The sequence below is a fragment of the Tetrao urogallus genome (genome assembly GCF_951394365.1).
Source record: "Tetrao urogallus genome assembly, chromosome: 5".
NCBI classification, from domain to species: Eukaryota; Metazoa; Chordata; class Aves; order Galliformes; family Phasianidae; genus Tetrao; species Tetrao urogallus.
This window is the reverse complement of record NC_136818.1, coordinates 25,076,106-25,100,356: the sequence shown is the minus strand read 5'-3', so window position 1 is coordinate 25,100,356 and position 24,251 is coordinate 25,076,106. Positions and strand designations below refer to the sequence as shown.

At 47.0% G+C, this 24,251-nt stretch overlaps 1 protein-coding gene across 1 annotated transcript in view; it reads left to right on the top strand.

The window, feature by feature from the left end:
• Window positions 1-16,121, top strand: part of CEP350 (centrosomal protein 350) — a gene marked incomplete at both ends in the record, with an annotated part of 59,305 nt that extends 43,184 nt beyond the window's left edge. The window contains 4 exons of the mRNA XM_079536089.1: window positions 602-991; window positions 1,078-1,224; window positions 2,362-2,484; window positions 15,957-16,121. Of these exons, the coding sequence (XP_079392215.1) occupies window positions 602-991; window positions 1,078-1,224; window positions 2,362-2,484; window positions 15,957-16,121 (825 nt within the window). The remainder of the gene's footprint in view (window positions 1-601; window positions 992-1,077; window positions 1,225-2,361; window positions 2,485-15,956) is intronic.
• Window positions 16,122-24,251: the final 8,130 nt, after the last annotated feature.

The following is a 24,251-nucleotide window of genomic DNA, read 5'->3' as shown; positions in this document are numbered from 1 at the left end:
TCTTTTATAGATCATTAAATTGTCAGACTGCTCTATCTGCAGAACTAATATATCACGAGCAGTGGAAGTTCAAGCTTCCTCGGAACAACCATTAATGAAACAGATTTAGGACTTGGCCTCTGCTGGAGATCCTAGTAAACCTGTCTCAATATATTATCACAGAAAGCTTCAGCTCATTTCACCATTGTGAGCACTGCTCAGTCACTAGAACAGCCATCACCCGCTAAAAGCTTTTAGGCTGTTAATGTAGATCTGAGAGCGCTGGTAAGCGAAGTAAAAAGTTGTATGTCACATTATCACTTTTTAAACTACTCAGCCTTTCATAAACAGATGAACATGAAGACAGACGGTGGGCCAGGAACACAATTGTAAGTAAGCTCTTTGGTAGCCTTCTGAAAGCATTCATCAGGAATGATAGAGGACCTGCGCATTTTAGGTGAAGCAACTGGAACTTCCCTGTGGGTTGTTTGTTGTTGCTGGGAGAATTTAAGAGTAGTTGTGTACGTATAACCTGTCAGTAAAGTGTTTGAAAATCCAAGCTGAATATCTGATAGACAAGAATGTGATGCTGCTTTTAAATTTACTCTCCTGCAATTTACAGGAGAGCCCGGTGTTTGGTGCCAGTGGTCAGGAAGAGCTTGCCAAGAGGCTGGCGGAGCTGGAGCTCAATCGCGAGTTCCTGAGTGTGCTGGGAGATGAACAAGACTGGTTTGATGAAGACTATGGCCTAAGTTCCCGTAAGGTCCAGCAGAAGCAAGCTGAGGAGCCGGCGGTGCTGCCCAAGGTAAAACCAGAGAAAATTCCACCAAAGCCATGCGAGGAGCTTTTGGCAGTTCCTCATACTGCGGTTGAGGTGGAAAGTTTGGTGCATGCAGCAGCTGAAGAACTCTGGAAACTGAAAGAGCTGGGTCACGATCTTCAAAGTTTCAGCTTTCACACTGACTTTACCACTACCATCAAAGACTCGATAAACAAGCAGGTCTATAAAAAGGTACAGTCTTCAGGTGTTTCGCTTTTGTCCTTTGAATTGTTACTGTGAAGCACGGAAGCCTTAATTCTTATTTCTTCTCTGTTAAGGTGGTATTTGATTTAACAAAAGAGATCTTTGGGGAAATCTTTGCTGAGGATCCTAATCTTAATCAACCTATTTGGATGAAACCATATCGGAATGCGTCTGCTTACTTTCGCCGAGTGAAGGATCCAAATGATTTGGATGAGATCAAGGTAGGAAGAAATCCTTGTCATACAGGGAAGATGAGGTGGAAAATAGTGTATTGACAATTGCCTGATAGTAAAAAAAAAAAGTCATAAGGGGTATGGACCATAGAAGATGTATTGAGAAGATAAATTAGATTACAGACCTGTACGAGTTTGTCAGAATGGTCTGTTTCACTCAAAAGTTTTGCCTCCCAGTCTTCTTGGCTGATACTAGCTGCTTTTAAACTACAGCCCTCGACTGATAGGATGTCCTTGGTCTTACAAAGCTGGTATGCTCACAGATTGCTGCTTTAGCAGATTTCAGTGGAACGCTGTATTTTGGGGATAATGGCATGGATCCAACTGTAGGGTTGGGCCAAATGGGATGAGCTGGATTACTGCTCTTTTCCTTTACTGAGATGTACCTGTGCCAACCTCATTGAGGACCGTGGGGAGTTGTCCAAGTTAATCCAAAATATAACTGGTGAGAGCGTTGCGGTGTTTGGTAAGCCTCTTGAGGTCTGCTGTTGCTGGTAGGAGTGCTCAGCAAAAGGACAGAACCTCAAAAAGGCAGAGCCAGACTAGGACAAAATTGAATTTGTAGGGCAGCTTGTTAGGAAGACGCTCATCAGGACATAAATGAATACTATACTGTTTCTTCTGATTTTTTTTTATTTTTTTTACTGTATTTTGATTATTTGTCTGCAGATAAAGCATGTTAACTCTCTATAAAAGTTCAAAGTAGTACTACAAAGTAGTACTCAACTTCTTAGTTGAGAATACTTTCAAAAAGCATATCTCAGAGGAGAGAAGGGGCACAGGACAGGGACACCGAACTCCCACTCTACTTTTCTTCAGTATCTTCCTGCTAAATGAATGGTCATAATCTCCTGTTTACTGTACAGTTTAATTCAAAGTTCTTCTCAAGACTGCTGTCTCAGAAGTGGGTGTCATTTTTTTTTTTTCCCACTGCTGAATTTAATAACTGTTGCCTATGTTAAGTCTGCCTCAAAGACTTTGCTGTAACTTTCTTGATCCATTGTATGTCTTTTGACTAAACAGAAGCTTGCTGCGCTTTCTGTCTTGACTTAGGGTAAGTACTTTGAGCTAAGAAATGACAACTACACACAAATGTTACTAAATCTCATCTTTTCTGTTCTGTAGAACTTCATTGCAGCTGAAGTACTGAAGCTTTTTAGTCTAAACAAAGAGCCTAATAACAAAACAGACTGGCAGAAGATGATTAAATTTGGGCGGAAGAAACGAGACAGAGTGGATCATATATTGGTGAGTGGATAAAAAAAAGCAGTCGTGTCCGATGCGGTCCCTCAGACTGAAGTATGACATGATCATATTTTTCAGATTTGATCATACTATTTATGGAATGCAGAGTATGCAAGAGATCTTGATAGGTGTTTAATTTTAGAGAGCACAGTGTTGTCAAAACAAAGTAAACCAAAAATCAAGTCTGTTACCAATGAAGCGAGGAGACTTGAATGAATTCAGTTCAGATTTACTGGATTTAGCTGGAGGATAGATTTGCACACTGACAGAGGTTTAAGGCATGAATTTGCATTGGAATAGTTGACTGAAAGGAGAGCAAACTTTTTCTTTGGGAAGGAGATATGGTTTTTTTGTGTTGTTTTTTTTTTCCAGTTTTAAATGTTTTTATTTTGAAGTAATGTTGTTTTTATTGGAGGCAGAGATACTGAGATCATAATAGACATGATTGCTAACCAGATTGAGCAGAAAGGCAGCAAAAATCTTTAGGTTAGAAGAAGGATTTCCGTGAGATGGTGTGGGACATGATGCTTCCTTCGAACAGGACAACCAACCTGCCAGGTGGTACCCAAAGCTAAGCACTCCTCAAAGCTAAGCAATGAACATGAGTTCTGCTCCTGTACCACTTGACATAACTGATCAATGCATCTGCAACTGGGTAGAGACTTAGAAACAAAGTGTTAAAACTGTGTAAGATGGAGCATATCTGGTGTGTACTAGTTTTGGAAGGTTGCTTGTTGGCTTGTATTGCAGGATGATTAACATCTTTATTGGCTGTAATGATGGTGAAGGTTCTACTTGGGAATATGAGTTGTCATTAACATCATGCTTCACTTAATTATACCTGAAATTGATTCCACGCACGTGCACACATAAGTAACTTCAGGTCATGGGTAGTGTGGTCTTTTAATTGCCCATCAGTGGAAGGTTTCCAAAACAGGCTTTTTCTATAGGGAGAATGTGGAATGTATGTAAATAAAACGTTTAGATGTAGGACCTGCATATCCTAGTACTCTTGATTCTGACTTATAGAAGCTGTTCATAGTGTGTACAAAAAAGTCCTATGCTTAGATCCAGGGAAGAGTTAATAGTTCAACCATCGTGCTTGTGTACAGATTTAAGACATGCTCCTAATTTCTTTGAGTCACACCTAGAAAGAACGTTTCCTAAGTGGGAAAAATCCTTCCAGTTGAAGGCATCCAAAGTACTTTAGGTGGGGTAAGTTGGAAGTTCAGACAGTCTGGTGTGTGAATTACATGTGTGATGTCTGTGGCCCAGACATCAGAGATTAATAGCACTCTGGCAGTTTTGGCTTAATAAATAATCTGTTTAATTTTATTTTGTTCTCACAAGTGCATGGTAATAAAATTTTAGCTGAAAGCTGGAAGTAACTGAAGATTGCAGCTTACCATGCTTTGGGATTAAGGCAGCCTCAGGGGCATTGCTACCAAAGCCATACTGTAATGCTGCTGCTATCAGAGAATCTTGTCACTAAAAACCTAAGGACATAGTATTTGGTTTCTTTTATTATGTTTTATTAATATTTCTATAAAATATGAACTACTTGAATAGCTTTCCTCTGTCCCCTAGTCAGCCTTCAACTTGTGCTTAAGGTCATGAATTCTGTGGTAACACAAATGCGAGGCCATAACTGGATATACAGGTCTGTAAAAGGTCTGCAGCCTGTCTGCTAGTAACTCAGTGCAGCTCTGAGCAGAGGATCCAGTTGTGGAGTTTCACACGCATTGTTTGAAATGTATTCAAATAGTACAACACAATGATTTTCTGAAAAAGAAATCCAGGTTTTTGGTAGGCTTAAGTATAGTAGAAACTTCTTTAGAAATGACAGCTGAAAATGCTTTCTTTGTTGAATTTAGGAGACTTGCATCCCTTGCAGTGTGCAGAATCTGCCACGTGATTGCCTGTAAGAGCTGACTGATTCTCCTTGTTCTTTTGCTGCTTATTAAGACAAAGATTATTAAAAATAAAAGGTGTTCTTCTTTTCAAAGAAAACATAAACTTTCTTTGTCTTCTATTACTTGCATTTAAACTTTGAGCACAAGTCCTTCCCAGTTTCTTCTTTCAACTAAAAGTAATTTTCAGATGAAAACAGCTTTTTACAATTCTTACTGAGGCAAGTACGTATTTGAGTGACTGAGAGGAGTGAATGCATCTGATGGCCAGTATGGACACACAGCCAACTGCCCCAGGAGCACAGTACAATTAATGCAGGGGTTTTGGTTCTGAGGAAGAAGAGTTTGTTGCGCACCAGTTTCTCCAGTGCAGCAGCAAAGGCTGTCAAATAGCTGTCTGCCATCACAGGTGGCTCTAAAACCTAAAGCCAGGTCTGTTTGCTGAACAGCCTTTTGCTTCTTCTGAAGACACTGAGCAAGCACCAGGCTATTTTGCCTGGTTTAATCTCTCCCTGGTTATTCTTGGAGGTGTTCCCGGTTTATCACACTGAACCCATTTCCTGATAATGCCTGGCTCCAGCGAAGTTCAGCCCTGTGCTAGTGGCACAGCAGTTTGAAAGGCACGTGTTCTGGATGGGCCCTGGGAAGCAGGGTGGATCAGCCACTGCGCAGCCAAGAATCGAGGGGAAAACTGGATAGATCAGCAACTTCCACCAGCAACTGCATCCCACTTTCATCTGCCATTTCCCACAGCAAAATAGTTATCAGTTCTTTTCTGCCACCAACAAAAGCCACTGTGCTTTTCTCCTTTTTTGCAGCATTAACTTTGATCAGGCTGGCAGATCTTTAAGGAGTCTGTATTTAGAGCACAAAAGCTCTCCATTACCATGTGTAGCAAGTCAGGAAGGGAAGGCAGAAGACCGGCATGGTTGAGCTGGGACCTGCTGGTCAAGCTGAAGAGCAAGAAGAAAATGCACAGGCAGTGGAAACAGGAATAGGCACCATGGGAAGACTGTAAGGAAGCTGCTATGCTGTGTAGGGTCGGGGTCAGGAAAGCCAAGGCCCAGCTTAAACTGAACTTGGATGGAGATGCCAGAAAGAACAAGAAAGGCTTCTACAGGTGCCTCAGCCAGAAAAAGGAAAGTTCAAGAGGGAATATCCCCCATAGTGAGTGACATGGGCAAGCTGGTAACATCAGACAAGGAGAAGGCTGAAGTACTTAAGTTTTTTTTTTTTATCTTCCCTGATAACTGCTTGCCCCACATCCCTCAAAAGTTTGGTTTGGTAGGAGGGGATTGGGAAAGCAACGTCCCTCCCACTGTAAGCGAAGATCAGGTTTGTGACCCCCTGAGGAACCTGAACACCCACACATCTATGGGTCCTGATAAGATGCAGCCCAGAGTCCTAAGGGAATTGGCTGATATAGTCACCATGCCTCTTTCAGTGATATCTGAAAAGTGGTAGCCATCAGGTGAAGTCCCTGGTGAGTGGAAAAAAGGTAACATCACACCCGTTTTCAAGAAGGATAAAAAAGAATACTCCGGGAACTGCCAACCTGTCAGTCTAACCTCTGTGCCAGGGAAAACAGTGGAACAGATCCTCCTGGAAGCTATGCTAAGGCAGATGGAAGCAGGAAGGTGATAGGGGAGAAGCAGCATGGCTTCACCAAGGGCAAATCCTGCTTGGTGTCACTGCATCAGTGGACAAGGGAAGAGCCATGGATATCATGAGCAGTGTCCCCCAGGGGTCAGTGCTGGGGCTGACACTATTTAGTATCTCCATCAATGACAAGGACAGTGGAGTGAAGTGCACCCTCAGCAAGTTTGCTGGTGATACCAAGCTATGGGGGGGATGCCGTCCAGAGGGACCTTGATAGGCTGAGCAGTGGGTCCAGGAGAACCTCATGAGGTTCAACAAATCCAAGTGCAAGGTCTTGCACCTGGGTGGAGGCAACCCTCACTACCAATACAAACAGGGGGATGAAAGGATTGAGCACAGCCCTGCTGAAAAAGGCCTGGAGGTACTGGTAGATGGCAAGGTGGACATGAGCCAGCAGTGTGCCCTTGCAGCCCAGAAATCCTAGGCTGCATCAAAAGAAGCGTGGCCAGCAGGGCAAGGGAGGTGATCCTGCCCATCTACTCTGTGCTGGTGAAGCCTCACCTGGAGTACTGACTGCATTCAGATGTGGAGTCCTCAGTACAGGAGAGACACCAGGCTGCTGGAGAAAGACCACAAAAACGATCCGCAGGATGGAACACCTCTTCTGTGACAACAGGCTGAGAGAGCTGGGACAGTTCAGCATGGAGAAGAGAAGGCTGCAAGGTGATCTGATAGCGTATCTAAAGGGGAGCTACAGGAAAGAAGGCTTTAGCAGGGTCTGTGGTGATAGAGCACGGGGAAATGGTTTCAAGCTCAAAGAGATTAAGGTTGGATGTAAGAAAAAAAATTTTATAGTGACAGGCACTGGAACAGGTTGCCCAGAAATGTGGTTGGTGCCCCATCCCTGGAGACTTTCAAGGCCAGGCTGGATCAGGCCCTGGGCCACCTGATGGAGCTGTGGTGTCCCTGTTCATTGCAGGGGAGTTGGATTAAATGGTCCCCATGGGTCTGTTCCAACTCAAAGATTTTATGATTCGATCTATCTCCAGAATTTGTAATAGCATTTGTTACAAGCATTTTCTGGTCTGCAGGACAGTTGCTCAGCTATTAACATTTACAGTGAACCTTCACTTTCAGTAAACAAGCACAGGAACTTCACTTTTATGAAAAATGACTTAGTTTCAAATCAAGTTAAGGAATGTTTAGATGTTTGGTTATTTTTCTTCTCGTGTCCCTTTCTTAGTGCCAGCTTTGTCTTGTGTATTCTATCTGTGATCCATGGGAGAATCTTAAATGTGTACCTAGGCAGAAGTGCCACGTTTGGGTGTGCATCAGTACTTCCTACACCTTTCAAAACCTTTTTTAGTACATAGTGAGAACCCTCAGTCCTCTTTATTTAAGTTCAGGTGCTAACAATAGGCTGTTTTCACTCCTCTTTTTCCACTTGGGTCTTCAGCCAAAACTCTCTGCCAATTTGTTTGCACAGGGCTAGAACAGACTCTGCTGTTGCTTTTCCCAAGCTGACCTGCCACCTCTTTTCTTTTATCCTGAATTTGAGAAAGTAGAGCTCACATGATACTGCCAAACCAACATGTTTAGTTTTTGAACCCAGTCAAGAGAGTGCAGAAAAGTACTTGATCTTCTGGCCCAACCACTCAAGGGTTTCTGTCCATGAGATTTTAAACTCTGTAAAAAAGCCAAGCTGTTCCTATCCAGCTGCCTTTATCAGAGAAAGCCCACTTTTGTGATGCAGGAGGGAAGTCCTACTGTAAGAAGAGAATCACAGCCTGCTCTTGTGTATAGCTGTGCATCTTATTTCTGAGCATAGAGAGCACAGTGCTGTGAGAATGCACCTGCCCGCCATCCTCATATGGGCATTCTTCCAAGGCAGTATTTCTGAGTTTCTGTTATTTCTAGGCTCCTAAATAATCTTTTAAAATGTTGTTTACTTTGCAAATATTAATGCAAATATTATTTTGCATGAGAATCTCTAGAAATCAAAGCTTATTGCCTAAAGTTTCCATCAGATTTCATTCTTCTCAGTGTTGTTTTTGGATACCATGACATTTATTAGCTGGCCAGGAGGATCACAGGCCCCTGCACAAGTTAGAATGGGTCTGTAGGAGAGCCATGAGGATGATAAAGGGCTGGAGCACCTCTTCCACGAAGGAAGGCTGAAGGAGCTGTGCTTGTTCAGCCTGGAGATGACAGGGCTCCGGGGAGACCTCATTGTAGCCTTTCAGAACTTGATGGGAGCTTATAAGCAGGAGGGGACTGACTTTGTACGTGTCAACGGTTTACGGGCTGGTTCGGCCCGGTTCCGTGACCAGCGGGGCAGAGGGATCTGTGGATCTGCACCTCCGGAAAAGGGAAACAGGGGACCCCAAAATACTTGAAAGCAATGGCAGTAATCTGAGGTGGAACAAATGATTTACTAAATATAGTATTAGCAAAATGCAATGAGAGAGAGAGAGGGAGAGAGGGAGAGAGAGAAAGAGTCCGTTGAATGGTAGATAGACCTCACCACAATGCTGAGGTGAGACGTGCAGTCCAGTTGAGTGACTGAAGAAAAGCAGACGGCGAAGCGCAGACAGTGAAGAGCAGGCAAAGAAGAAGAACTCAGGTGACCTCGCACAGAGTTATATCTCCTTGTTGACTGCAAAGCCTCCTGGGGAAATGTAGTTCTTCTCCGTCGGACGAACATTCAGCAGAAGTCGAACCCCCCCCCCAGTGCATTACATGATGTTATGGTGTGGAATACTGATAGCCAAAAATCATAAAACCATGACATTCCACCCCTTATTCTACATCACTACATCATGCTTTACACATGGGATTACAGACTGCACTCCCCCAACATCAAATTCCCTTGTGGTACACACTGAACATCCCCGTTTTTCTGCATCACCCACCAGGTGGACCCAGGTCCCTGGGCAAAAACAGTTCCACAAAGAGGTTTGCCCTTCCCAGAAGCTGGAAAAACCCAAATTGCTTTTCCCAACAGGCTCTTTACATGTGCTACAGGGACCTTATCTCCCTCTACAATATGTAGAGAGCTGGATTGGGTAGGACCGTCTCGACTGATTGATCCTCTGGTGTTGACCAGCCAGGTGGTTTCTGCCAAATACTTCTCCCAGTGTTTAAATGTTCCGCCACCCATTGCTTTTAACATGGTTTTTAACAACCCATTTTAGAGTTAGATCTTACCAGAGGCTGGTGCATGGTAGGGGATATGATAAATCCACTCAATGCCATGTTCTCTGGCCCAAGTATCCACAAGTGAATTTTTAAAATGAGTCCCATTATCTCACTGAATTCTTTCCGGGGTGCCATGTCACCACAGGATTTGCCTCTCCAGACCTAATATGGTGTTTCGGGCGGTAGCATGGGGTACTGTGTATGTTTCAAGCCACCCGGTGGTTGCCTTCACCATGGTGAGCACATAATGGTTACCATTGCGAGATCTTGGCAAGGTGATATAATCAACCTGCCATGCCTCCCCATATTTGTACTTTTGCCATCGCCCTTCCCCCCAGAGAGGTTTCATCCTCTTAGCTTGTTTAATTGTGGCGCATGTGTCACAGTCATGAATGATTTGTGCAATAGCATCCAGACTTAAATCCACCCCTCGGTCTCTGGCCCACTTATATGTTGCGTCTCTCCCTTGATGGCCTGAGGTCTCATGGGCCCACCAAGCTAAAAATAACTCACCCTTGTTCTGCCAATCTAGGTCTATTTGAGCCACCTCAATTCTGGCAGCTTGGTCTACTTGATGGTTATTTTGCTGATCTTCTGTAGCTCTACTCTTGGGCACATGAGCATCTGCATGACGCATCTTTATAACTATATTTTTTCTTCGGGTAGCAATAGCTTTCCATAGGTCAGCAGCCCAAATAGGTTTACCCCTTCTTTGCCAATTATTTTGCTCCCACTGCTGTAACCATCCCCATAAGGCATTTGCCACCATCCATGAGTCAGTGTAGAGATAGAGCATTGGCCACCTCTCCCGCTCAGCGACATCTAAGGCCAGTTGGACAGCCTGTACCTCTGCAAATTGGCTTGATTCTCCTTTCCCTTCAGTGGCCTCTGCAACTTGTCGTGTGGGGCTCCACACAGCAGATTTCCATCTGCGATGCTTTCCCACAGTACGACATGATCCATCTGTGAACAGGGCATATTTCTTTTCGTTCTCTGGTAGTTCATTGTATGGTGGGGCTTCTTTAGCATGAGATACCTCTCCTGCTGGTGGTGTTCCAAACTTTTTACCTTCAGGCCAGTCCATGATGACCTCTAGGATTCCTGGACTGCTGAGGTTCCCCATCCACGCTCGCTGCGTAATCAACGCAACCCACTTACTCCAAGTGGCATCAGTAGCATGATGGGTGGAGGGAACCTTTCCCTTGAACATCCAGTTCAGCACTGGCAGTTGAGGTGCCAGAAGGAGCTGTGTTTCAGTACCAACTACTTCGGAAGCAGCCCGAACCCCCTCATAAGCGGCTAAGATCTCCTTCTCAGTTGGAGTGTAGCCCTCCTCCGACCCCCTGTAGGCTCGACTCCAGAATCCCAGGGGTCGGCCTCAGGTCTCTCCTAAGGCTCTTTGCCACAAACTCCAAGTGGGGCCTTTCTCTCCAGCAGCAGTGTAGAGGATGTTCTTCACATCCTGTCCCATCCGTACTGGCCCCAGGGCCACAGCACGGGCTATCTCTTGTTTAATCTGCTCAAAAGCCTGCTGCTGCTCAGGACCCCACACAAAATCATTCTTCTTCCGTGTCACCTGATAAAGTGGGCTTACAATGAGGCTGTAGTTTGGAACATGCATTCTCCAAAAACCCACTACGCCCAGAAACGATTGTGTCTCTTTCTTATTAGTGGGTGGAGACATGGCAGTGATTTTGTCGACCACATCTGTCGGGATGTGACGACGGCCATCTTGCCACTTTATGCCTAGGAACTGAATTTCCTGGGCAGGTCCTTTCACTTTGCTTCGCTTAATAGCGAAACCAGCACAGAGAAGGATCTGCATTATTTGCTCTCCCTTCTCAAAAACTTCCTTTGCTGTGTTGCCCCACACAGTGATGTCATCAGTGTACTGCAGGTGCTCAGGAACACCTCCCTGTTCCAGTGCAGCTTGGATCAACCCATGGCAAATGGTTGGGCTATGTTTCCACCCCTGGGGCAAACGATTCCAGGTATACTGAATGCCTCTCCAGGTGAAAGCAAACTGTGGTCTAGAGTCTTTGGCCAGAGGAATGGAGAAAAAGGCGTTAGCAGTGTCAATGGTGGCATACCACTTGGCTGCTTTTGACTCCAGTTCATACTGGAGTTCTAACATGTCCGGCACAGCAGCACTCAGTGGGGGTGTGACTTCATTCAGGCCACGGTAGTCCACCGTCAGCCTCCATTCTCCACTGGCTTTACACACTGGCCATATGGGGCTGTTAAAAGGTGAGTGAGTTTTGCTGATCACTCCCTGATTCTCTAGTTGACGAATCAACTTATGAATGGGGAGCAAGGAATCCCTGTTGGTGCGGTACTGCCGCCTGTGCACCGTTTTTGTGGCTATCAGTACCTGTTGCTCTTCCACTCATAGCAATCCCACAACAGACGGATCTTCTGACAGGGCAGGCAAAACAGATAACTGCTTAACACCTTCTGTGTCTACAGCAGCTATTCCAAAGGCCCATCGATCCCTTTGGGATCCTTAAAATATCCCCTTCTGAGGTAATCAGTACCAAACATACATGGAGCCCCTGGGCCAGTCACAATAGGGTGCTTTTGCCAGTCTTTACCAGTGAGGCTGATTTCGGCCTCCAACATAGTCTCTTGGGAACCCCCAGTCACCCCATGAATATAAATTGATTTTGTCCCTTGGTGACTCGAGGGCATTAGAGTGTACTGTGCACCAGTATCCACCAGGGCCTTATATTTCCGTGATTCTGATGTGCCAGGCCATCTAATCCACACAGTCCAATAAACTCTGTTATCCCTTTCTCCCCCTTGGCTGGGGGCAGGGCCTCTCTATTTGTTACCTCTGTTGTCTGCAGCAACTGGAGCAATCACGTTTTTGGAGAAGTTCACCTTGGTGGTTGATTTGCCTTGTAGTTCTTTTACCCGTGCTTGAAGTGCAGGAGTAGGTTGCTTATGCCACTTCTTCATATCTTCTCCATGGTCACGTAGGTAATGCCACAAGGCAAAACGTGATGTGGTCTTACTGTTGTCACTTGTTTGAGCAGGAGGACGTCTTCTTTTGATAGCTGAGACATTGGATGACACTGGCTGGGAGGAAATCAAGTTGATCAGCCCCTCCAGTAGGCTGTTTTGGGAATTCTGTTCCTCATTAGATGTATCTGTTACCACCATGGATCCATCAGCATCAGGCACGATTGATAGTTTGTCTATGATATCTTCTTGTTTGTTCTCCATTCTGTCCAGCTTTTCAGCTACTTTTTCAATGGCTGAAACATGAGCTCGTAGAGGGCTTAAATGTAACTCAAAGTCTTGAAGTTTATTAACCAACTCATTTATAAGGGATCTTCTTTCCCCTCTGCCATACATTGCTGCAAATGTACTGGCGTACCTCTCTGGTGCAGTCTTTGTGAATGTACGCCACATATTTGGTGTACACCTGGCTCTCTCAGGATCATGCTCTTGGTCTGGCTCATCAGGAATGAAATTGGGGCTATGTAGTGTTTCCACCACAGCACATTCTCTCAAATAACTGATGCCTTCTTCCATATCAGCCCATTTCTTCTTCTCAGGCATCAGATCGTCTTTGAAGGGGTATCTTTCTTTTACAGCTAACAACATCCTCTTCCAGAGGGTGAAGGCCTGGTTCTGGCCTGTACCAATACCTCTGTCAATGGCTGAGTCCCTAGCAATGCCACCCAGTTGGCGAGCTTCTCTACTATCCAGCCACACACTGTTGGCCCCGTTGTCCCAACATCGAAATAACCAAGTGGCAATAGGCTCATTTGGGTGACGTGAGAAGTCTTTTCTCAGACTTCGAATTTCATTCATTTTCAGAGATCGATCAACAAAGGTAACGATGTCTTGCTCACCTCTTCCTCTTCCAGGACTTCTTGCCCTCATAGGCATTGTTGACATGACAGTACGTGGTCTGATAGTGATAGGACGAAGGGGAGTTAATTTAGACTGAAAGAGGGAAAATTTAGGTCAGATGTTTTGAAAAAAATTCTTTTCTTAGACATGGTGAGGTGCTGGCACTGCTGCCCAGAGCTGTGGGTGCCCCATCGCTGGAGGGCCCTGGGCAGCCTGAGCTGCTGGGAGGCAGCCAACCCTCACTAGGGGGTGGGGCTGGGGGAGCTTTGAGTCCCTTCCAACCCATTCTATGAAAATGTCTCCGTTGCCTAGAAGCAGTTTGCGATAAATGGATCAACAAAGCAGTTGCAACTGCCTCGGCTCAGATGTCCTCAGCTGGAACTACAAAGCAGCATGGTAGGCTCCACACATGTTCTGAATAACTGTAAAGAAACTAGCCTGCAGCTGCACACTGCACCTTCCAAAAGTATGTTCAAGGAAGTCCTGCTGATACCGGAGGAAATTGTGCCCTGTGCCTCAGAGAAAGAAGGGCATGATAGAAACAAGAAAAAACCAATCACTTATACTGTTTTTCTTGATGTCTCCGATGCTGTTGAACATGCAGATTTTCTCTCCTTGTATCAAGTTAACTAGTCCTTCCCCAAGTACTTGTTTCTTTATCTTATGTATCACTTTTTCCTCCTGTAATACCGTAAAAGCAGTGTTCCATCTCATTGTTGTGGGTGAGGCAGAGTAAATAGCAGCTTACAGTGACTCTGGATGTTGGGGTTTGCTTAAGAGCTAACAAAATTACAGCTTTTAACCTACCTAGTTGTTTTACTTGCTTCCAACCCCACGTTCGGTTCATGAGGTCTGGGCTTACCTTTCCAGCAGGGAGGCTGCTGCTGGCCTGGGGAAATCCAGCAGGGAGCTGTGTCTGCTGGCAGTGGGCAGCTGCTCCAGGTACCGGTCCTGGGGCAAGGTGTGCTGGCACTGGTCTCCACCCATCTCCTTCTCTTCCAGGATCTTCCTTCCAGCCAGGATCTTCAGTGTCTCCTTTTTGAGACCCCTGTTTTCTCTCCAAGACCACTTCTGCTTCTTGGAAACCCTTCTTTTTGGCACAGTCCTTTCTTTTCACGATCCCTATCTCCTCCCTTTCCTCATCTAAATGGTCTCTTTGCAGGCATGCAACACGTGACCAGCCTCCCAGTTGGTGCTTGTCTTATGCCTTTTTATTAATGAGAGGGTATGGGACATTCCCCTTTTTTGTTTACTCAGGGCTTATCTGAATGTGCAGCCAGCACATATGGGTTGCAGGCAGGAAGCTTCTGCTGGAGTCTTCAGATGTCTGTGTGGGGGTGGATGCCTGGAACAAACTTACACCCGGTTATCTGCCTCCTGTTAGCTTTCACAGTTTAAACTGTTTTTCACCTAGGACACACGGTCAAAGTTTGGTTGCCAGTATTGTTAACTTCTTCCTTACTAGCAAGAAGTAAAATTAAGCCATTGCACTTAATCTCTGACAGCTGCGTGGAGTGCTTGCTGTGGTAGCACAGAGACTTGTAAGCACGTGGTGTGGCTCTTGCAAAGATGTTTGCAGGCTGAGATCCCTCCCCACGCTCTCTTAGGAGAAGGAGAAAAGAGCTGTCAGGCTGAAAGCCCGTATGTGAGGCCTTACAAACAGCTAAAAACCATGACAGCAATGCAAGTTTCCTGGGGTTCCCAGTGCAGCCTGTTCTTGTGCTGTTTGGGTTATTGAGTTATCACTGTGCTACGGCAGCTGCCACTGTCAGGACAGATGAGTTTCTGTGCAGTTTCGTTTTGGATGAAAGGGAGGAAGTGTTGGGGCTATAGTTCTTGTACTGTTTGAGATAACGGCACATTATTACATACTGATGCTGGATTAGTGGGCTTTCAGTATGCTTTGACATTCTTTCAGCAGCACTTAGATGCCTGGCTAACTTTAAGTGGCTAGCAAAAGCATATTTGGAGTTCAGAGCTTAGGGTGTGTGGTCAGAGGAGCTCTGTGCTGAAGCTGAGCAGAGGAAGAGCTTTAATCAGATGTGGCATTTTAAATGAGCAATGTTTGTATCCACTCTTCTTTTGAGAACTTTTGAACTTTGTTGGGATGCATCTGTAACGCTAATGTAGTCACTAATACACATGTTTGATAAGCTTAGTTGGAGTTGGGCAATTTGGAGAGGTTGCTGATTAGGCTTCATCATATACCTCTGTTACTAAAACACCTCTTTGCCAGCAAACAGTGGGCAGCAGTTTAAAAGGACATAAATAGCCATTGAGTTATTCTTTGGGCTGAAATAGTACAAAATTCAGTTTGTACTAATGATGACAAAGCAAATGAAGCATGGCGTTGTCTGTGCAAATGAGTTGAATTCTACCATACAACACATGCCAGTGTTTTGTCTTCCATGTAGAAGAATTGGAGAAAAGTTAGTAAATGCCTTCAGGTTTTCTAATTCTTATTCAAATAATCTGAACTGTAGTAAAGTCTTTTATCCTCCCCTTTTTGAGCTCTTTGTATGATTCTGTACCAGCTTAAGCTGCATGAAATCAGCGTCTTACAAATAGGCAATTAGGGACTTTTTAATGGAGCCTGTGCTATTGGGCACAAATATCCCATTAGCTGAGTTCTTTCAAGTGAAAAACTTGGTCAGGAATACAGAAACCTTTGAAACAAACTGTGGTGGAAGGTGGATAATGTTCATACAATGGAATAGCCTGGCTCAAATAGAGCTATGTCCGTTGTGCTATTCCAAGCATTCCTTGTAATCTCTTGCAAAGGCAGGTCTGTTGTTGGCAGATGGGAACTGTTTGTGATCTTTCTGGAACTTTGCAGGGGGTATTATCCTAAAGCAACAGACTTGCAATGCTTTCTTGTGTTTCCCTTTTTCCTTTTTATCCCCTTAGGTGCAGGAACTCCACGAGGAGGAAGCCCAGTGGGTGAATTACGATGAGGATGAACTGTGTGTAAAAATGCAGTTGGCAGATGGGATCTTTGAGACTTTGATCAGAGACACTGTTGAGGTACTGAGCCAGGTAAGTGCAAAACAGCAGAGATGGCTGCTTGTGTGAAGTGCCGAAAATAAACCTCTAGCTGCAAGCACTGAGGCATGGGCCTTTTGACTCCTGATGTACTCTCCACCCTGCAAGCATTGCTGCTGGACTTCCTCGTGTGGGTTTTAAAGTTGGCTCAGATGCGGCTACAGGAACCTAAATTTGCATCCTCTGCCACAAGAGACCTTGCACTGGATTTGTTGTCTGGACAAGCTGGTCCCTCGCTGAGGCTGCGTTGTGGAGTGCTCAGACTGTGTGCCAACGCAGTTATGCCATGTAACTGTCAGCAGCTGTCTGTGCTCCTTGCCTGGGGCTTTGACTTTCAGCCCATGCCCTGAAAGGGCTGGGTTAAGTTGGGATATTGGTTATTTTGTTGGAATGGCTGTCAGTCATCAGTACGAGAGTTGTCTTAAAACGTGAGTAATTTGGAGAAGAAATGATTTGGTAAAGTTTTAGGTATAAATGATTTACTGTACTGAACAGTGTTAAAACCTTAACACCTCTTTTCCTGCAGCCCTAACAATGTGCATCAGTTTCTTCTGCTCCAGAGCCCGGTTAATTCCCTTTCCTGTGAAGTTGTTTTTCATCTTTCTTCCTGTGGCGTGGTACCAGACATGGTGCCACTCAGTCCAGGGAAATCATTTAATGTTGCTTTTTGCATTCAAGTAAAGAGTTCCTTCTGTTTTTCATATGTAACGTGCTTCAGTCCAGAGGTGGAGCAAGATAGAAGAACATGTAAGAAGAGCCCATGGACAACTTTCCTCCAACCACGTAGCACTTCTTGACTTCCTGGAGCACCAGCTGCTCCTAGATAACAGATACTCAGGATTCTCTCAGGCACGGAACATGCAGGAGTAGCTAATGTTTCCTTGCAAAAATTTGGCCTTCACACCCTCAGCTTTCTCCCCTCTGGTCACCTAATATATAGGAGAAGCCATTACTTGAACAATTTAGAGAACAGAGTGTATTCACCAAAGAAAGCAGTGCTTGACCGACTGCATGTTTTGTGCTTGTGGGCTTTTTTTTTTTTTTTTTTTAATTTATTTTTAGGTAATTTATTAAGTGGGTTATAGGAGAGTGTCCTGTGCAGTTGGTTGTGCTATCTTATATTTTGAGACAGACAGATTTGAGAAAATGCCTGTTCTGGGAACTTCCGGGGTCTGCATTCTTTGCTCAAGTCCTCCAGCTTCTTGAGATGGATACAAGGAAGAACCAAACCTCAGTGACGAGGGGTGGACAATGAAGGCAGGACTAGGAATGGAGCTTCTCTGCATCCAGTTCAGAGACAAGGGGAGAGTTAAGGGGGCTGAGCTTGATGTGAAACTTCCCTGCTGCATCTGTTTCTTTTCTTTCCCAGACCTGCTATGTCACGGGCAGCCATTAGTACGTGTTTCATTCAGTGCTGGGTTGAACTGCAGTGTCTTTCTGCCAAGTTTTCTTTCCTAATCTGCCCCTCCCACTCTGGTGTTTTTCTTGGATGGACGCAGACAATCTGGGGTTGAATGCTGATGCCTTAATAGTGGATGTCCCTGTTAACTTGGGACAAGATGCAGGGGAGAGTCAGATTCTCTGGGCAGCTGGAGTGCAGAGAGATGCTTTGAAGCACTTTAGGAGGTCCCGTAAGGATGCTGCTGCCCATGATAGGGATGGGGGGGGGGGGGAGGAAGTACCTTTTTTCTTTGATCTGCTTGGTCCTTGGGCTTCTGGGCTTTTACTGTGCAGACCTCTGCTCCTGCTCTGTTACGTTTTCTCTTTTCCGCTTTCTTTTTTTGAAAGCTGTCATTGGAATATTTGCATTTTGCACAACGACACGTGGCTGGTAATTCTTCAGGGACAGCACTGGGAAATGCTGGACTTACCAGAGGTCCAAGCAAACTCTCAGATGTAGTATTGCCAGCGCCTCGCTTGCGAGTTAATGGGGAGCAGTATTCATGGAAGCTTAATAAGTTGAAGAACAGAGGAGCTAATGGCCTGTAGGAACAGCTCCAACGGGGCACATGCACGTCTGTCCTGCAGCAGTTGCCTTCCTGGCTGGCTGAAGGTCAAATGGTCTTGGTGGAGCCACGTTCAGCCTTTTTTTTCCCTAAGTGACTCACTTGTCCATCTAAAGTGTTGTGATGCTGAACTGTGAAATTCTGGGCTGCTTAAAATAGAAGCAAACTGAAGCTGCTGCATTTAACCGGCATGGTGTCACTGATTGGGTCACTGCTGCAGATTCCCTTTCCTGGGTGTATCTTTTTCAGTAGAGTCCATTGTTATTTTTATAGGTAGCAATTAGGAAGGGAAGGCAGAAACCCACAACACAGCTCTGTGGCTGGAGTATCAGAGAAATGCAGCTGGCTTTTGTCCCCTGAGTACCATGGCCAGTGCTGAGGAGGGTGCCAGGCATCAGAAAGCTCTCCAGCTGTCCTCTGGGGCTTCTCTGGAATATCCAGCAGCAGGAGAAGGTTGTGCAGCTCACCTGCCAGGGACCTTTGGAGGTCGTATGCCTGCTGTCTGACTGCTATGGATCAGCAGTAGATCAGTGCCCTCACCAGAAGTAGTGAGTAGCTGTCTTTACAGCTGTTTGGACGGAAGAGAACTCTGTATAAACAACGGCTTTATTCCTGTGCACACATCACCTTTTCTTTTTGGTAACCATCCTTGACAGGAGCAAGCCGAAGAAGACTTGAACATAAGTAATTTATCTTCTCAGTACCTCACGTGTGTTGAGCTTCTTTTAGTTGAGAGTGTGCTCAATACCTCGGGTGTGTTGAGTTCCTTTTGGACCGGTGATGACGGTGACGAAGCGATGGTCTGCCTGGGTCGTGTCTGATAACAGGTATGGGGGAGCCTGGAGTCTTAGGAGCAGAGGCTGAGTTCTGTACGTCTTTCCCCTCCCAAACTTCCTACTTAGAAGAACAAGATGATACTGCTGGGTCTCGGCTATCATAGCACAGCCACATTAGGAGCTTCAGGGCTGAGAGGTTCTCCTGTAAGCTCCTGCAGGCAGCGGCTGCTGGCACTGGGGGACGTGGTTCCCTTTTGGAAAGGATCTCTGCGCCGTGGGAAAGCCCAGCTGCCTTTTGGAAGGGGGAATGAGGGATTGGAAAATCCCATCTTGTTCACTTTCCTTTCTTGAAAAAGTGGCCTTAGCTTTTTGCAATACTTGAATAAGTGTGTAGCTGCAGAAGATCTTCAGTAGCACAGAGATAGAGACCTCTTAGGTGACTATTCTGCACGGAACTGAGCGCAGTTCTGACTTTCATATCCCTTTGCTACCTTCAGAACATTAGGAATACAGAGTACTTTTCAGCAGAGAAGCAGTTGGATCTTATAAGGCATTTAGTGCATCTGAAGTGTTTACAAACGGACTGAAATGGAGAAAAGCAAACTAGTGAACTTATTTGTAATTTAAACGCGAAATGCGAAAATATATACAGATGAAAGAGGAATACTGTAATTAACCTGCGTTTAATAGTTTGTTTCCTTGACTTTGCAGAGCCTTTTGATATACACTTGCAAAGCCGCCTTCGGGGAGGCTCTGTCTCCCCATGTACTGTGTTGTGGAGATACTCAAAGGAAACCTGTTTACTGTGTACATGTAAATAACCTGGTCACTTGGTTCTTGGGCCAGTTTCTGCAGACGTTCACATCCAGAGCAGTTTTGCACGGTAGACAGACCCAAGGATGCGGAGGCGTTTTTGTAATTAAGAGCTGTAAAATAACCAGGGTGCTCCCTGTGTACACCAGTGTAAATATCTTTGGTAACTGAAATGTACTTTAAGAGAACGAAATCTGTAAATAAACTGATTTATAAATTAATCTCGTTTCCTGGTTCTTTCAGAAATGGAAGCTTCATAATTACCCAAATTGCTGCTGACTCTGAGGGTGTCCTGTGGATTTGTCCCTTGCCCGCTCCCCTTGCTGTCTGATGCTGTACTTGCGATGCCAATCACAGTCCACAAAATCCCATTAGAGTTGCCTTAATGATAATCACACGTTATTAGAATTTCCTTCTCGTTGGAGCTGACTGATGAAAGCGAAAACACAAAATAACATTGCGTCATCATTGCAGGAGCGCACTCTGTGCCCTTGCCAGGAGAAACATTATTCCTTATGTTTATTGAAAACAGGTTATAAAACTTAAAGTGTAAAAAAAAAAAACAAACAAAAAACCCAAAACTGTTGGAATGAAATCCTCCAGACCCTAAGCTGTGTTTCACATGAATTGTTTCCTACATTTTTCCAGCTCAGGAGCTCTGCTGCCACCAGTTCTGATCTCTGTAGATGAGCATTGCTCCTTGAAACCTTCATTTATTGGTGAAACCCTCCTTACCTGTGCGACCTGCTGTAGGGAACCTGCTTTGGCAGGGGGGTTGGACTCGATGATCTCTGGAGGTCCCTTCCAACCCCTACAATTCTGTGATTCTGTGATTAATCTTTCCGATTTTCTCTCCCTTGGATTGCGAACTGTCTTCAGACCAGCAAGAGGAAATGCTTTGACAAGTGAGAGGTACCAGAGCTCTGCCAGGGGCTGGCTGACCAGCAGCCGTGCCAAACCACAGCCCTGTGATCATGAAGTGCAAGAGAGGAGCAGCGCGGCCACAGTGTGGGCTGTGAGAGGCAGAGTGCGTTCGTCAAGCTTCCAAGTGCTTCCATTTCTGCTGCTGCTCCTGTAGCTCTGCTGTGTTTGGGGCTGTTTGTTAGCGTAGCTGCCCAGGGCATGGCAGTGGGATGCCTGCTGCCCCAAGGCTGAACCAAAGCGGTGCACGCTCATTACTGAACAGCAGGAGAGCATCCGTGCTGCTGCTTCTCCTCGCCCTGCAGTTATTCTGCTCCTTGATCTTGGATTTTTGGGTAGGGATTTGCTTGCAACCAGTAAGCTGCTGCTGCACTGCTGCTGCTGTCCCTGCCCAGGATGCTGGCAATCAGCTCCACGGAGGCACTTACTTCCTCATTGGCAATTCTATGTTGCTCCACTTTGGCATGGACTTTCTACCCGTGCATTTGCACAACTTTTCCTTCGCAAAGGCCACGACAGCACGTGGCCCCCGGTACAACTCCCAGGTTGGGCAATGGCAGGCCGCCACCTTCCCAAAGGGAAGAGCTGGGCTGCTGGGTGCCTCCCTTCTCAGGAGGTGATGCTGGGAACGGGCAGCCAACCCAAAAGCAGGGGCTGGAACGGGGTGGGCTCTGAGGTTCCCTCCAACCTAACCATTCTGCAGTTCTAGGACTCTGTGATCTATGTTGTTCTATGGAGGCGGTGGAGCCAGCCCACCCTTGGAGGTGAGCCTTCACACTGAAGGGTGGCTGCAGCCAGAGGAGTGCTCCATTGTCATCTGTGTGGCATTCTGAGTTCCGTGCGCTGCAATTAAGCCAGCTGCCAAATGATGATGTGGCAGAGCTGGGCGGTGTGGCCTCCTCCGATCTGCGCCAGGACGCCGGGCAGGTGAGCTGGAGTGGAAAACATCTGCCCCGTGCATCCTGGGTTGTGGCAATGAGTTATAAGGAGGGACTTTGGGTAGAGCCGAGCTTTGTTTCCAGTCCTGACGTACCAGGTGCTGCCAGCGCCCTCTGAAAAGGGCAGCAAAAAGAGCAGGGATGAATCAGCAGAGGGCAAATAGCAGGCAGGGGCTGGGTCTGGTGCTCCGCAGACACCGAGTGCGTGAACATTCATCACATCCTGAGAATGCACCCCAGAATTTCTTGTTGTTATTACAGGTTGCTCGGGCCGGAAAGGTGGAAATCAACAAAATCAACAGCCGCCGGCTACTGGTGGTGGCCCACAGGGGTCTGCAAGGGCTGTGCCAGGTGAGCGGTGGGGTCGGTGCTGGGCTCAATCCGAGTTCCCTGCATTCTGCAGTGGAACTTCTCCAGACAGCCCTTCCAAGGCCGGCAGAGGTGACGGCAATGCCAGCAGTCGTGGTTGTGCCATGAGTGTTGCATCGGCTGCGTGTTTTTCTTGGAGTCAGTTCCTGGAATCCCAATTACGTAGGCATGTGTTCTTTAATTTTCAAGGAAGAAAGTCCGTTTTGGGATCTCCCTGTTCCCGGAAATTCAAAGCTAAAGGGAAGTGAAAAATTCCTGCATTGTCTTACCCCCAAGGTTTGAGCCATTGGACTTCCTCAGCCACGTTCATGCTTTTAAGAACAGACAACATCAACCTTTTCCTATATTCCAAAGCACGTTCAGGAGTCCTCTCTGGCAGTTTGAGACCTGAATACATAAAACCCAGCTGGTCTTCCCTTGTCTGCTCTCCAGCCCCACACAAGGAGAATCAGAGCTCTGTGCCTGTGAGGACGACCCATTTGGGCACATGGAACAAGTTCTGCAGGGCTCCAATGATTTCACTGAGGTGGTGGTTGCCTTTGAGGATCTCAGCCCACACCTCAAGGTGTGACTTGGAGACGGTTGCCTTTGGCTGGGAAGGGAGATCTGGGAGCTGATGGGCTTAGTGAGCCCAAAGTACCGCTCAGCTGCCGCATGGCAGCAGTGGCAGCAGTCCTTGGCCCATGGCCTCATCTCCTCCCAAAGGCAAGGATGCTGAGTCAGGTGCTGAAGACCTTTGCTGAGAAATGGGTTCCCAAGCACAACATCAGAGCCTCCGACTGAACTCTATGGCTTTGGAGGTGGAACCAGTAGCAGGTAGTGCTGAGAGGGCGTTGCCAAAGCCATCTACCACTTCTCTATTTATTTTTTAATTCATCTCGGTTATCCTGACGTCGATCTTCAAGCAGGATGTTTCAAAACCTCTGCTTTGCCTGCAAGGAAGAGCCAGTTCTTGCCAGCTTGCTGCAGAGATGAAAAGCCCAAACTCTTGCTATGCAGTGAGAATGAAGGTAAAGAAGGAAAAATAAATCTCAAACGAGCAGCTCCCACAGCGGCTCCCCAGGAGCGGGAGCAGCCTGGGCCCGGGGCAATGAGCTGTGGCCTGGCTCACCCCAAAAGGAGTCGGGGCCCTGGGCTGTGGGCTCTCCCCTCTGCTTTGGAGCTGTTTTTCAGCTGAGAAAGGATTAAAGGAATTTGGGCTGCTTGGGAGGGAGGGGCGAGCTGGATGGGAGGATGCTGGCAATTAAGCATCAAGCACCTCTCCTTCAGCACGATAACCCCATCGCACTGATGAGCCCTGAGAGTGAGGGATGTGGCCCAGGGTGAAATAACGGTGATCAGCAGGACAGAGATGGGGTGGGATTTTGGTCTTATGGCTGGACGATGGAGAGCCTTGTGCTCTTCACCAAGGCCCCTGTGCTCCCCGGCCAGGGCAAGGCCTGGCTCTGGCAGGCTCGTTTTTCTAGCAGGGCAAGTTCTCCTCTAACACCTAGGTGGGGCCGGCAGCTAATGGCCTTTCTGGGGCCGCAGCCAGCACCCAGCCCTGGGGAGCGATGGGCACCCTGACGGCAGGGCTGGGAAAGGCTCTGCGCAGGCCCAGCCATGGTGTGGGGCCACGTCCAGCCTGGGGCCCTGTGCAACGGGCACCTTCCAGCAGAGTGGGTGTGCGCCGAGAGCCCCGTGTGGGGCAGAGCCGCCCCACGTTGGGTGGAGGAGCCACATCTGGAGCCTCCGTGGTGTTGAATGCAGGCATCACTCCTTGCAGGCGGCCACCAGCCCTGCATGCCCCGCCACGTGCTGGGGTAGCCATGGGTGGGGGACCCCTGTGGATGCCACGCGGCTGACATCAGGGTGCCCGTGCAGGGCAATGCCGTCAGCAGGCGGCTTCCCTCGAGGAATTTCCCTAATGGCTGCCACGCCGCAGGCTTTGGGGCTGAATCAGCCGCCTTTGGTCGTTTTATCACAGTTCTGTGTGATGTGTCTGCAGGTACCGGTGACCCTCTGGGGCACGTTCCTCCTCCCCGGGGCCTGACACCCCCCCTGCCCGACTCACGAGGCGAGGGCTGCCTGCTGCTGGTGCCACCGTAGCTGCGAGGTGTCTGTGTGATAGACGCAGTGATGGATGCGAGTTCCTGGGCTAGGGGTCATCACGCCCCCTGCAAGGGGTACGGCTCAGCCCCCTGGGAGGTGCAGACACACCTCCACGCAGCTGAAGTCCCCGTGGCTCCGACCGGAGCGGCTCAGCTCTCCCAAACGGCCGGATGGGGATAGAGTGGGGAGCTTCGAGCTGAGCCCACCCCCCCAACAGCTCCCACGACCCCAACGGCCAGCGGTGCG